Source organism: Heterodontus francisci, chromosome 18 (assembly GCF_036365525.1).
Source record: "Heterodontus francisci isolate sHetFra1 chromosome 18, sHetFra1.hap1, whole genome shotgun sequence".
In the NCBI taxonomy this organism is placed as follows: domain Eukaryota; kingdom Metazoa; phylum Chordata; class Chondrichthyes; order Heterodontiformes; family Heterodontidae; genus Heterodontus; species Heterodontus francisci.
In genome coordinates, this window is record NC_090388.1 from 52585987 (window position 1) to 52598964 (window position 12978).

At 41.7% G+C, this 12978-nt stretch overlaps 1 protein-coding gene across 5 annotated transcripts in view; it reads right to left on the reverse strand.

Annotated features, from left to right (window-relative positions):
* Positions 1–4538: 4538 nt before the first annotated feature.
* The window catches only part of cacna1c (calcium channel, voltage-dependent, L type, alpha 1C subunit), a 1113964-nt gene continuing 1105524 nt past the window's right edge, over positions 4539–12978 (reverse strand). For all 5 annotated transcript variants that reach the window (XM_068050762.1, XM_068050758.1, XM_068050759.1 and 2 more), the window contains 2 exons: positions 9248–9568; positions 4539–6119 (listed from right to left, as the gene is read on the reverse strand). In XM_068050762.1, coding sequence (XP_067906863.1) covers positions 5826–6119; positions 9248–9568 — 615 coding nt within the window. In that variant the 3' untranslated portion in view covers positions 4539–5825. The remainder of the gene's footprint in view (positions 6120–9247; positions 9569–12978) is intronic.

A 12978-nucleotide genomic window follows, 5' to 3' on the forward strand; every position in this document is an offset into this window, starting at 1 on the left:
GGTCTGTTTTGTGTCCGGGCGCATACAGTGGCAGTACCACAGCTCATGGGGTGTACAATCAGATCAACAATGTATAAAGCTAACTACGAGGCCCTGTTCCATGCTGAAATTCAAAGAAGTTTGCCGCAGTTCAATAAGACCTTAGGCTTGCATGTCACCAATGTGTTCAATTCATATGAATTCTAACCCCATTGAATATTTAATACTGCAAAGCAACATTTCCAACAGAAATTAAAACTACCACATTGCAAAAAAAACCAATAAATATTGTACACCTAGAGTAAGCAGGGCTACATTCCAAGAACCTCTTCAATTTACAGTATATAATTGCAATGAAAATTAAATATGCAAAACCTGCTTATAATCAGCCTCAGTATGAAATTGTATTCAGTGGGTTAAAAGATGGAGGGAGAAATGAAAAGGATGTTACGACACACAGCTGATGTTGGACACAGCCTTATTCTAAATAGGTCAAAATAAAACATGAATAGTTTGTGCCTGAAGCTTTTAATTCCCCCTTCACAATTTTGCAACTTCATCATTATCACTAGGTGCACAAGCATAACACAAAAATAGAAAGGGAGATAATCGAAACTGATTAAATAACTAGGGCTAAGTTTTCAATTGGCCTTGGGGGGCAAGCATGGGTGCGGGTGGGCATCAAAAGTCCTACTCCCAGAAGGTATCACAGGATCCTGATGCCTTCAGAAGGCGAAGTGATTTTCAAATGGAGGGTGGAAAGGAGGAGCAGGACAACCGACACGCCTCCAATTAAATGGTAGCTGAGTTAGTTGCTGAGCTCATTAAAAGGCTTCTAAAAAGCAGTTTGAAATTTTCGATCGACAGGGAGAACGCAGTGGCTAGTGCTCACCTGCCGGAAGCCATAAAGTGCTGTTGCTGATGAGTAAAAATAAGGGTAATTCAAAAAGAGTGAATCAAGTACCTTCCCTTTGGCCATTTGTAGGTACAGTGACGCTGCTGGCCTTCAGATCACCTACCTGCTTCATTTTGTAAGGCAAACAGCAAGCCCTGTCAAGGCTGCCATCTGCTTCTAAGCATTCCAATGTCGAGCCAGCTCCTCTATTTGGGCTCTGAGCTCACGGTCAGCCCAACTAGTGGCTTTCCACTTCAAAATATAGTGTTTCATGAGCGAGGCGGGGTCGGGACCTGGAAATGGGATGGGCGTCAGGTTCCCGACCCCGGATTGAAAATCAAGCTCCTCGTGTCTCAAACATTTTTAATGTTGTAAAGTACTGTTTGATATTTAAAATAATTTACTTTAAAGCTGTGGGATCCTTTGTCTTGTTTGTAGTCTGCATTATATAAAGCTATATTTCCACATTTTTTGCCAATTTAATGTAGACTAAATATTTGCTTAACAGATGATAGTGTGCACTTTGTTTACTGGCAGTGTGCAGTCTCCACCCCCATTCCATATAATCAAAAATTGCCACATGATAGTGCCTATCACATGATACCAGATATATATAATTTTTCAGGTTGGACATCAGGTTTATCATTCTGTACACCAAGGTCACATGTTCCTAATGGACAACTACACTCAGGGCATAAGGCTGAGAAAGTAGGAAACAAACACTACAAAATAAATTATTTAATGTAAATTACATACAAACCAATGATGCAATGAATTTAAGGCTGCCACCCAATCCCTGGGTTTCTGCTGTGTTGATATTGTCACTTAGAATGAGTACTGGAATTGTTTTTAAATTGTTCCAATTTTTAAGTACAATGTATTCAGATGGTTCTAAATCTCTTTTCTCCCTTCAGGATTGCACAGAGCCAGTAGATAACCATACACTAAGGGCATAACTCAGGCACCAGCCAATTCATGGGGGTTGGCACCTGCTGTCTGTGGAAGGAATCACTCGCCTCTACAGTAAAATTTGTGTATTAGTAAGCTGCAGAAATATAGGAACCTGTGTCTGCAGCCCTGATAGAAATCCTTCAATCAGTTTTCTCTATATACATGAGGAAGGAAGCAATCTGAACTATCTGTTGGTAGGTTTGGGAGCAATTGTGCTGCTTCCAGGAATGATTTTTTTTTTTCTATAGTTCACATTGAAAGAAAGCCTAGAAACTGTGAAAGATCTATCCCTTCATGGTGATTTAACATTTAAAGGGGAGGATTACTGGCATTGTCAGTTATTGACACAGCTGTTCAATAAATATCACAATCGTACAATTTACACAAAAATACATCAATCACCTCCTAAAAGCAGTCTGTAGCATTGCTCAAATGTGATGTCAGAATTATAAAACTTATGCTGAGCACTTCAAATATTTCCTCTTCCTAGAAATATTAACAGCTCCTTATAATATTTATATACATCCCAAGCAACAAACTGCAGATGACAGGTTGAGGTCCTGCATGAAATTTCAAACCCCCAAGCATGCACTGTTAAGGAAAACACTGCTTCATATACAAACAAGGATAATATGTTGTTAATAAAGAAAACCACTTTACTCATTGAAGTATAAACCAGTTTTAACCAAGGCAGTAGCCTAGCAGGCAATTAACAACTGTTGATGGCATGGAGTGCACTCTCACCCCTGGATCCAAATGGGACAGTGAAAAGAATAAAATTGAAAGAACTTGCAAAGTACAAATGAAACTCTCCTTTGTTAGAAGGAATTTGATATCACTGCAGCTATTTACTCATTCCTCTCCCTCTTTCAACCTTATATGTGGAGGTTCCTTGTTAAAAATGTTTCATAGTACATTCAAAATTAATGATTAATATTGAAACTTTGTTCTCAATGTATTAAATGATCTGTAAGAACATAAAATAATGGATATTAAATTACCTGGAATATTTTTGTTCCTATCTTAGTCTTAATTATATACTTTTCATGCTTTGTATAGGCAAGTGGTATACCTTTGGAGATATAGGGAAATATTTTCTAACAAGTCTATAATTTCCACAGGCCAACTATTATCTCTAATTGTCTAATGATTGTACCTTCTGAATTTTGTAAAAATAGTGCTTATTCAGATTAGATGTGTAGGACCTAATTTATTTTCTCCTATACCATAAAACAAATATTAATTAGGTCAAATGAGGATGATTGTTGCACAGGATCTTATACATAGAGGAGATAGTGATTATAAGACTTATAATTTTAGTTTATGGAAAAATTTGTTGCATATATAAATCAATTCTCACACACTTATACTGCTTCTGAGTGTAAAGAATACACTCTGTAGCTTTCACAAAGAGAAAGCTCAAATTATGAGTTACAGAAAAAAATCTATTTAACATTAATAATTAAACATGCAACCGAGGTCTGATTAGTATACCTAATGTTGCCCCTAGCAAAATGAATGTATGTTCCAAATTTCTGATGTCAGCACTTCCATACCTCTCATTTCATATTCATGTATCTTACCTAATACATATGGTAAAATGGCCCAGATAATATTTTTAGAAATTGAAATTGCTAAGCAGTTTAAAAAAAAACTGTACATAAACAATCTTCAAAGCTAAGTTCACTGCCAATAATTTTTATCTGTGTCAAAGCTCTCTGTTTTTGTACTGTAGAGAACACCAATTGAGAACACTACAGTTTTTGTTTTCACCACCAAGAGATGCTATTGCTTAATTTCCCTGCAGTGCATTTAGGATGGGATGATGCCAGTGTGGCTGGTTATTGGTCTACAGATGTTTGATATAAAATTTGTCACAGAATTCAGGAAAAAAAATATATCTTTTCTTCATCAGTGAATGATCCTTTATGGAAGAAGTAAAGACATAGCCAGATAAAACAAGATAACAAAAGTGGCATTCATTTCCCAGAATGTGTTGTAAGTATCCAGCTGATGGTAATTTTTTTTGTCTTGTTGCACTCTACAAGCTCGATTTCTCCAGAAATTACAACTTCATGGCAGAGAACCGAGCAGTCTTTTGAAATTTACAATTTAAAGAAAAGGCTGAGATTCCACATTAACTATAGGCACAAGAACAGGAAATTGCAACTTGAAAGGGTCAGGGGAAAATAAAAATAAATTGAATATTTAAATCATCATTGCACCTCCTCGCAGAAACCCTCTCACACTCAGATTCCAAGCCAGGGTGAAAACAAAAAGAAACAATCAGTACAATAACAACAGTGAACACAAGATATGCAAAATCAGTTAATGTTAAATATGTGATGATGCTGTATCATAGTAACTACAATATGTACATTTTTAATTTTGATTAAAAAGTTTACTTGATTAAATGTTAAAATGTGTGTATAGCTTAGCACACCTGAATACTTTAATGATTTACATGCATCAAATATACACCAGTGTATTCAACAAATTCATTGGAAAGGAACCGCTTGGCACAATTTTTGCTTTTTTTTGTCTTTTTTCAAATACTAAAACTGACCTGAATTCAAGTATTACAGGTTCTTAAACAAAAGCAAACACAAGAAACCATCACACTGAATAGATATAGACATATATTTCACACATACATACAGAAATATAAACTTATATCTATATTTACTCAGTGTCATGTATGTATATATAAATATATATATATATGTACGCACATAAATACTTATGCATAATCTACGATTTAAAGTTAATATGCTTATAGTCTTGATTACAGTCACGCTTTATTGCATTGTTTTTGCATATCTTGTGGAACACAAGAGGATGGGTTTTTGGTGCTAGACCGGTTAACTACTTTTTTATTTAATAAAAATTACACTATCCAACTCATTACAGACCCAAATCTGCCACAGATACACTATACAATTATTTAAATAAATGTAAAATAGTTTCAAAAGACATGTGGGATCTGAGCAGACCATGGATAAATGGTATGTGTTAAACTTGGAACCTAGATACTGAAATCAGTTAAGCTACCAATTTAAAATAAAGTATTATTCTCTAAAACAGAAATATTTTCATTATGGGATGCATGCTGCAAGAACACAGAGTGATTCCACTTAATTAGGAACTTCTTTCTGGAATCTAAAATATCTCTATACCAGAAAAAAAAACAAGGATCAGACAATCACAAAGGAAAAGAATCACAGAAAGTGGCTGGTCAAAAACTGCACAAAACAAGCCACATAAAAATAAGAAATGACCCTGCTTTCAGAATGCAATCCCAATGGAAATAAGTAGGATTAACAGTACACCAACAGCTCACAGTTTAGCTATAAGGTGGGTTATAAGCATTCTTAAAAAGACCATCTCATTAACACATTCTCCATCGTTAAAATGCTGAAGCAGTGATGGCTAAATGCATTTGCTAATTGTATACATTTCCTCTTTTTTTCCCCACAGAGCATCCATCACTTCACTCTCTTATCAGAGTGTAAGATTCAAGGAATTTTACTTTCTGAGGTATTCTATAGTAGGAGGGACAAATCCTTCACAAGTTAAATTTTGTGTGCATACATGTGTTTGTGCGTGTCCTCATCTGCATTTCTTTATGTTAAAAACCAAGGCTGATTCAGTTGTTGTTTGGCCAACCATTCAGATAAACAGATAACCTCTGTTGGACAGCCAACATCTCCAGGGTCCCTCCTATACTCTCGAACCCTGACAATGTTTTACCATTAATGAGATGTTGGATAGTATCTCTGCTGCAGGTTCAAAGGTCATGTCACTTTGCTACCTGAAGTCATGATTTTATAATAATTTTAATTTTTTTTTTAAAAAAGCATTCAGAGCTACAATTGCTCAACTTCCAATTTACCACAACAAATGAAGAAAGCAGCTGTTCTGGTTACTTCAGGTCACAAGAACAGTGAGGCACTTCTGAAACAAACTGATTTAAGCAAATAATAAAAACTATTTTCTGTCACTACAGCGTGCTTACATAAATCATCTCATCTGCAAACTCCTCCTCACTTTTTTCACAGTCCTGCTGTTCTTCTGTGCAATCTTGCACAATATCCTGTTGCTGGTAGTCTCTGCAGGTTACAAAGGGCAACAGATTGCCATTTGGGCTAGCCTTAGTGTTGCCATTGAGCAGGTTGTCTGCTGCATTTTCCATCTCCTCGATTGTCATATCACAGGCATCAGCAATTTCATGGGCTGCTGCCGCAACAAATTTTGGGTCTTGTGCATATCGACCAAGCCCCTCTGAGATCAGAACCTTTTAGGCAGATAAAAAATAGATGTTATCAGATAAGAATACTGTATTTGGACATAATAAGTGTGAATAATACCTTCTGATGCCTTGAAGTACATCATCTTTGCATGGATTTTCTTTAAGAAATATGCATGTAGTATACAGTGCACTGAGGTACTACCAAACAGAATGATTGAATAGCCTTCCTCCATTATTTGCTATGTAATGTTTCCTAAAACTGCTGTGGGAATCTGGGACAGGTGTCAAGTAGGATATAAAGTGTTTTCTGAGGGATTGAACCGAGAAATAAAAACAGTACACAAATCAATCTGCACTTCTGCACACCTCCAGAGCACCATTTAAAGGCTCAGAAAAATTTGTGTAATGTTGGCACTTACTGTCTGTGAATGGTATGTACAATCTAGTTCTAATCTGTGAGCGTGCTAAAGCACAAGTTTAGTGCAATGAATTTGTTTACAGTAAAGTAAGTCTCCGATAGTTGTATTTTGGAAAAACTATCCTGGAACGTTACTTTAAAAAGACTTGTGAGTCAGAACCATCTGTCAATAAATGCATCACAAATGTAGGCATGTTGTTTGGGTTGTTAAAAAAAACTACGGGGACTATGATAAAGTTGGCAAAGGAATCGAAATCTAAGGTCTGTCTGGAACTAAGCAGGTGTGAATTTCTAGCACTACAGAAGCCTAGTGCCCTTTTGCTGGGGCGTGCAGTACCGCCAGCAGCTTCCAGTACAGCCTACATACCACATCTTCTTGCAAAGGCCACTCACAGAAGTTTCCCCGTCTTGTGTTGAAGTCTCAGAAGGAGCGCTATCCTGATGTCATACAGCCCTACCAGCTGATGTGATGCCAGAATGCCTAATTTGGACCACACTGGTCCAGACAACAAATTCACAAGTCACTCTATAAAGAGCAAGTGCTGAGCTGCAAGTTAGACCCTGCACTCGCGTTATTTGAAGGGTCAGGCACCTAACTTGCAAGTAAAGTAATTTTGAAGAACTTCTGCTATTGCTAAATATCTGGAAGTACTCTAGAGTGTTTTTGGAGATGTTATGGTGAGTTCCTGGCTTTGCCAGTGTTGCTGCATCCTCACAGGGAGGGCTGAGGATTAGGTAACCTGTCCTCACAAAGACTGCAACAGGTAGGGGGACAGCAGTGGTAGTGCTTCTGGGTCTGCAGCATGACAGGAAGATGGAGAAGAGACTGTGGAGAGGGCAAACTCTGCATGATGCCTTCTGCCAACTTGGAGCTGGACTCCTCCATGTTCTTTGACAATGAAAGGAGGTTGTCTGGCATGCCTGACAATGCACTCAGTATCTTAGTTTGGATGTCCATCAGCACTCTCCTGTATGCTGCAGCCATCAAGATCCTCATCTGAGTCTCTGTAGCAGAATGCGCCCTCCAGTGCACTGACAAACGAACCATCCCTGGCCTGGCTGCAGCCCACTCATGCCTGGTGACTCATCATGTGCTGATCCCAATGCTATACTAGTCTCCACGGTATGTGCAATAATGTTGAGAGCCATCCCCTCTGTAGGGCTCTGTAGGAGATGCAGGAGTCCTTGGGTCCTGCCAGTTTTACTTTGCTCCCTTCTATTGTAAGCCACCTTGTCCAGCAAGAGAGAGGGCAGAATGGTAGTACTGTTGGCTGATGAACATGTTATTGCTGAATAGCTGAAGGTATTTTTTAGATTTTAGAGATACAGCACTGAAACAGGCCCTTCGGCCCACCGAGTCTGTGCCGACCATTAACCACCCATTTATACTAATCCTACACTAATCCCATATTCCTACCACATCCTCACCTATCCCTATATTCCCCTACCACCTACCTATACTAGGAGCAATTTATAATGGCCAATTTACCTATCAACCTGCAAGTCTTTGGCTTGTGGGAGGAAACCGGAGCACCCGGAAGAAACCCACGCAGACACAGGGAGAACTTGCAAACTCCACACAGGCAGTACCCAGAATTGAACCCGGGTCGCTGGAGCTGTGAGGCTGCGGTGCTAACCACTGCGCCACTGTGCCGCCCAATGTGGAGGCACCGAGAGGTGGGTGTGAGGCTTGCAGGATGGGTAAATGTGTAAGGGTGAGGTGGAATGTCTGGATGTTAGGCATGAATCTTGAGTGCCGAGGATTGCTGTCGGGTGAGTGATGGGGGTGTGGGGCATTGAGTAGCATGAGAGGTTGGTGGTGTGGTGGGCCGGAGATGTCATGTGAAGATGCATTCACTGACTTTGAACCCGCATGAGGTCAGTAGACTTCTTTTGGAACTGCTGCCAGATCTTCGGTTCCAGTCACTGGGAACTGACTTCCCTGGCCACATGCTCCCGCTCCCATCTGGGGGTGGTCCTTGAGGGCCTCCTGGTCCCCTACAGAACCTTGGCATTTCTCCTCCTGCCTACCTCCACCATTAATGCCTCCGGTGTTGCAACTATCACTCTGGAACCGTCTCTATGCCCTGGTGTTCCATTTTCCATATTTTAAATTGCAACAATATTATTCAGTGCAGCTTCCATTTAAGAGGAACCAACAGCCTTTTAAGAGCAGAAGTCTGGCTGCAGCACATGTTATTAACACAACGCTGTTCAGCTCCATGCTAAGTGCAGAGGCAGTCAGCAGCGTGAACAGGCAGCCAGCAGTGAGGCAGCCATTCAGCCCTAAGCTACAATCATGTGTTGAGGTAGGGGCACAAAATTTAGGCACCATCCACCTCCAATGGAACCACTGTGGATAGGTCGCAAATCGCAATCGCCACTCACGAAAACCAGGATAAGCCATTTTATAGTCTAGCTTCTCTGCAAACTGGTCTAGGATCTCTATGGCTTACACCTTCGCGACTAACAAGGCAGCCTTGCTCTGCATGGATGGAATGTGCCAATGTTGAGGGTGTTTTACCATGCATTTAACCTATGCTACAAATGACCTGTGCATGCTTGATGCTGTTAACAGGTGTAACAGGAAAAAGTACCATTCCCAACCTGGACATCAAATATAAATAAAGTCACCTGCAACCAAAATAATCACACTGACAAGGAAAATAATTTCTTGCTAAGATGAATGGGAGCTTCACATCTATTAATTAACAGAGTAACAAAGAGAAATATTCAATACTAATTGTAAACTTACCGCCCCTACTAAACTACCAGCACTGCCATGACACTCAGTTCCCTTTTCCCTGAAGGCATAGGGTACGGTCAGAGAGACTGGCCTGGGCTTTTTGATATTTCCATTTGAGTTGTCAGAGTACCAGGAGCTGCAGTTTACTGATGGAAGGCTGCTGTTTAGTTTCTCATAGGATTCAATGCCATCCACAAATAGTGTTGGAATACGCTGTTGCAGTTTCCTTCTACTACATGGAGTTGCTGGAGGTGTGGCACATAGTCTGGAAAATTGTGTTGGAGAATGGCTTCTCCTCAGCAGTGGGTTTAGTCCTGCAACAGCCAATGCCTGCATGACGAAAATAAATACTCTGAGACAAATACAGATACAACAGGATCAATGAATCTTTAAAAAAAAGTTATTCCACCACTATATCAAACAATTAACTTTCCATGGTGCTATTCAGATCAAACATCCTTTATATTTACAACCATAGAATATTATATTGGACATGCATGACATTACATCATCACTTGTTTATATTGCAGATTTGAAGAATTAGGGTACAGATGAGAGATCAGACCAATATGATGGCACCTCTTTTTTACATAAAGACCCGTCATGGGAGACAACGTATCAGGAGGATAATTTTGTCAGGAAACATAAAGGTTACCCTGCTGGTTTTCATTAGTGCTAGATGATCTTTATCATCGAACTATATAGGAAGAACTACACTCACTTTCATGCCTTCCCTGAACCATGGTACCCAAACCATGGTACCCAAACCATGGTGCCTCATTAACTCTTAAGGCTGGATTTAACTGTACCAGCAGGGTTCCCAGCACAGGCCGAAAAGGTGAGGGGAACCCCACCTTGGTCTTACGGAGGTCTCCTGGCATGATTCAATGGTGCTCAGGCACTTAAGTGCCTGGTGCTGGGATCCCCGTCCCTTTAAAGACGGGGATCCCAAATCCAACAGCTGCCGGCCAATCAGAGGGCCGACCACTCAACAGTATTGGCAGCTCCACTAGGAGCATCCTAATCAGAGAACTCCTCTATGCTGATGATTCTGCGCCAGTCACTCACACGGAAACTCTGCTACAAAGACTGTCTCTCCAATGCCTGTAACTTGTGCTCCTTGACAATAAGCATCAAGAAAACCGTGGACAAGGTGTTGTATCTCCTTCCCTGATCACACTAAATAACACCCCACTGGACGTGGTAAGCAAATTCGGCTACCTTGGGTCCACAGTGACAATCTGTCCCTTGATGCAGAGTTCGATACACACACAGGGAAAGCAGCTACCACCTTTGGCCGACGCGCATGGGATAACACCAAGCTGACCCTTAGGACCAAGCTGATGGTTTATAAGGCCTGTGTTCTCAGCACCTTGCTGTTTGGCCATGAAACATGGGCATCTTACAACTACCAGGAAAAGGAGCTCAATAATTTCCACCTTCGCTGTCTGCAGCACATTATGGGTATATCCTGGCAGGACAAAACCACAAATGTGGCAGTCCTCTCAAAGGCAGAGCTCACAAGTGTGTTGGAATGAATCAAACAGAGGCAGCTTTGGTGGATTGGACATGTCTGCAGGATGGAAATCAGTCGCTTACGCAAGGACCTTCTGTATGGTGAGGTAGCTGGAGCCATATTGGTGGTGTGCCCAAAACTCCGCTTCAAGGGTGCTTTCAAGCATGACATGAAGGCCCTAAATGTTGACTATCATAACCTGGGAGTCATGAGCTGGCGAAAGAGGGAAATAGCGACACATCCTGTGGACTGGTCTGCACTACTACAACGACCAGTTGCTACAGCATCTTGGCTACAGGCACCAACAGGCATCAAAAACAACAACGCACAGTGTAACATGGCAGCTTCATGTGTGGCAGAACCTGCCTCTCAAGGATTGGTCTTCACAGCCATCAGCAAAGGTGCACCAACAGAAGACACCCCACCTGCATGGACTGTTTGTCGCGTGTCCATCATCTTTCATAGATGGAAGGATGCCAACTGGGAGTGGTGGCCACTGTTGGTACCAGCAGAGGCTAGGGATGGGAAATGAACATCCAGGGGTATTCAGTATGTAGGAAGGACAGACAAAAAGCAAAAGGCGGTGGAGTTGCATTGCTGGTAAAAGAGGAAATTAACGCAATAGTGAGGAAAGATATTAGCTCTGACGATGTGGAATCTGTATGGGTAGAGCTGAGAAACACTAAGTGGCAAAAAACATTAATGGGGGTTGTATATAGACCCCCAAACTGTAGTGGTGATATTGGGAATGGCATCAAACAGGAAATTAGAGACGCATGCGATAAAGAAACATCTGTAATGATTGGGTGACGTTTATCTGCATATAGATTGGGCAAATCAAATTACTCACAATACCGTAGATGAGGAATTTTTTTTTCATTCATTCATGGGATGTAGGCGTCACTGGCCAGGCCAGCATTTCTTGCCCATCCCTAATTGCCCTTGAGAAGGTGGTGGTGAGCTGCCTTCTTGAACCGCTGCAGTCCATTTGGGGTAGGTATGCCCACAGTGCTGTTAGGAAGGGAGTTCCAGGATTTTGACCTAGCGACAGTGAAGGAACGGCGATATAGTTCCAAGTCAGGATAGTGTGTGACTTGGAGGGGAACTTGCAGGTGGTGGTGTTCCCATGTATTTGCTGCCCTTCTCCTTCTAGTTGGTAGAGGTCACGGGTTTGGAAGGTGCTGTCTAAGGAGCCTTGGTGCATTGCTGCAGTGCATCTTGTAGATGGTACACACTGCTGCCACTGTGCGTCGGTGGTGGAGGGAGTGAATGTTTGTAGATGGGGTGCTAATCAAGCAGGCTGCTTTGTCCTGGATGGTGTTGAGCTTCTTGAGTGTTGTTGAAGCTGCACCCATCCAGGCAAGTGGAGAGTATTCCATCACACTCCTGACTTGTGCTTTGTAGATGGTGGACAGGCTTTGGGGAATCAGGAGGTGAGTTACTCGCCTCAGGATTCCTAGCCTCTGACCTGCTCTTGTAGCCACGGTTACATTTATATGGCGACTCCAGTTCAGTTTCTGGTCAATGGTAGCCCCTAGGATGTTGATAGTGGGAGATTCAGCGATGGTAATGCCGTTGAATGTCAAGGGGAGATGGTTAGATTCTCTCTTGTTGGAGATGGTCATTGCCTGGCACTTGTGTGGCGCGAATGTTACTTGCCACTTCTCAGCCCAAGCCTGGATCTTGTCCAGGTCTTGCTGCATTTCTACACGGACTGCTTCAGTATCTGAGGAGTCACGAATGGTGCTGAACATTGTGCAATCATCAGGGAACATCCCCACTTCTGACCTTATGATTGAAGGAAGGTCATTGATGAAGCAGCTGAAGATGGTTGGGCCTAGAACACTACCCTGAGGAACTCCTGCAGTGATGTCCTGGAGCTCAGATGATTGACCTCCAACAACCACAACCATCTTCCTTTGTGCTAGGTATGACTCCAGCCAGCGGAGGGTTTTCCCCCTGATTCCCATTGACCTCAGTTTTGCCAGGGCTCCTTGATGCCATACTCGGTCAAATGCTGCCTTGATGTCAAGGGCAGTCACTCTCACCTCACCTCTTGAGTTCAGCTCTTTTGTCCATGTTTGAACCAAGGCTGTAGTGAGGTCAGGAGCTGAGTGGCCTTGGTGGAACCCAAACTGAGCATCACTGAGCAGGTTATTGCTAAGCAAGTGCCGCTTGATGGCACTGTTGATGACACTTTCCATCACTTTACTGATGATTGAGA